The 395-nt window shown below is 64.3% G+C and overlaps 1 protein-coding gene across 1 annotated transcript in view; it reads left to right on the top strand.

Annotated features, from left to right (window-relative positions):
- LOC108803479 (solute carrier family 52, riboflavin transporter, member 2-like) overlaps positions 1-395 on the top strand; it is a 29,169-nt gene that overhangs the window by 11,714 nt on the left and 17,060 nt on the right. Inside the window, exon 3 of the mRNA XM_018575320.1 lies at positions 183-378. Coding sequence (XP_018430822.1) covers positions 183-378 — 196 coding nt within the window. The remainder of the gene's footprint in view (positions 1-182; positions 379-395) is intronic.

Genomic DNA, 395 nt, shown 5'->3' with positions numbered 1-395 from the left:
TCTCTCTCTCTCCCTCTCTCTCTCCCTCCCTCTGTCTCCGTCTCTCTCTGTCCCTCCCTGTCTCTGTCCCCCTCTGTCTCTGTCCCCCTCTGTCTCTGTCCCCCTCTGTCTCTTTCCCCCTCTGTCTCTGCCCTGTGGTACACGGTATAGACTGACTCTGTCTCTGTTGTTGTCCTCTGCAGGGTGGAACTTGCCCGCATACCTGACGGTGCTCATTGCGTTGGCGAACGTCGGGCCCCTGGCGGTCACAGTGAGTCACCGCCTGTGTCCCCCGGGACGGATTTCGGAGCCGTGGCTGATCCGCTCCATCCACGTGCTGAGCCTGGTGTCGGCGGGATTCCTGGCGGTGTTCTGGGACCGGCGGGGTTTGGGGGCGGGGGGGGGGCACCGCGGGG

This window comes from Nanorana parkeri, unplaced genomic scaffold (genome assembly GCF_000935625.1).
Source record: "Nanorana parkeri isolate BGI_ZX_2015 unplaced genomic scaffold, ASM93562v1 scaffold3785, whole genome shotgun sequence".
Taxonomy (NCBI): domain Eukaryota; kingdom Metazoa; phylum Chordata; class Amphibia; order Anura; family Dicroglossidae; genus Nanorana; species Nanorana parkeri.
Note: the sequence above shows the minus strand (reverse complement) of the source record. Positions and strands in the feature narration are given on the sequence as shown.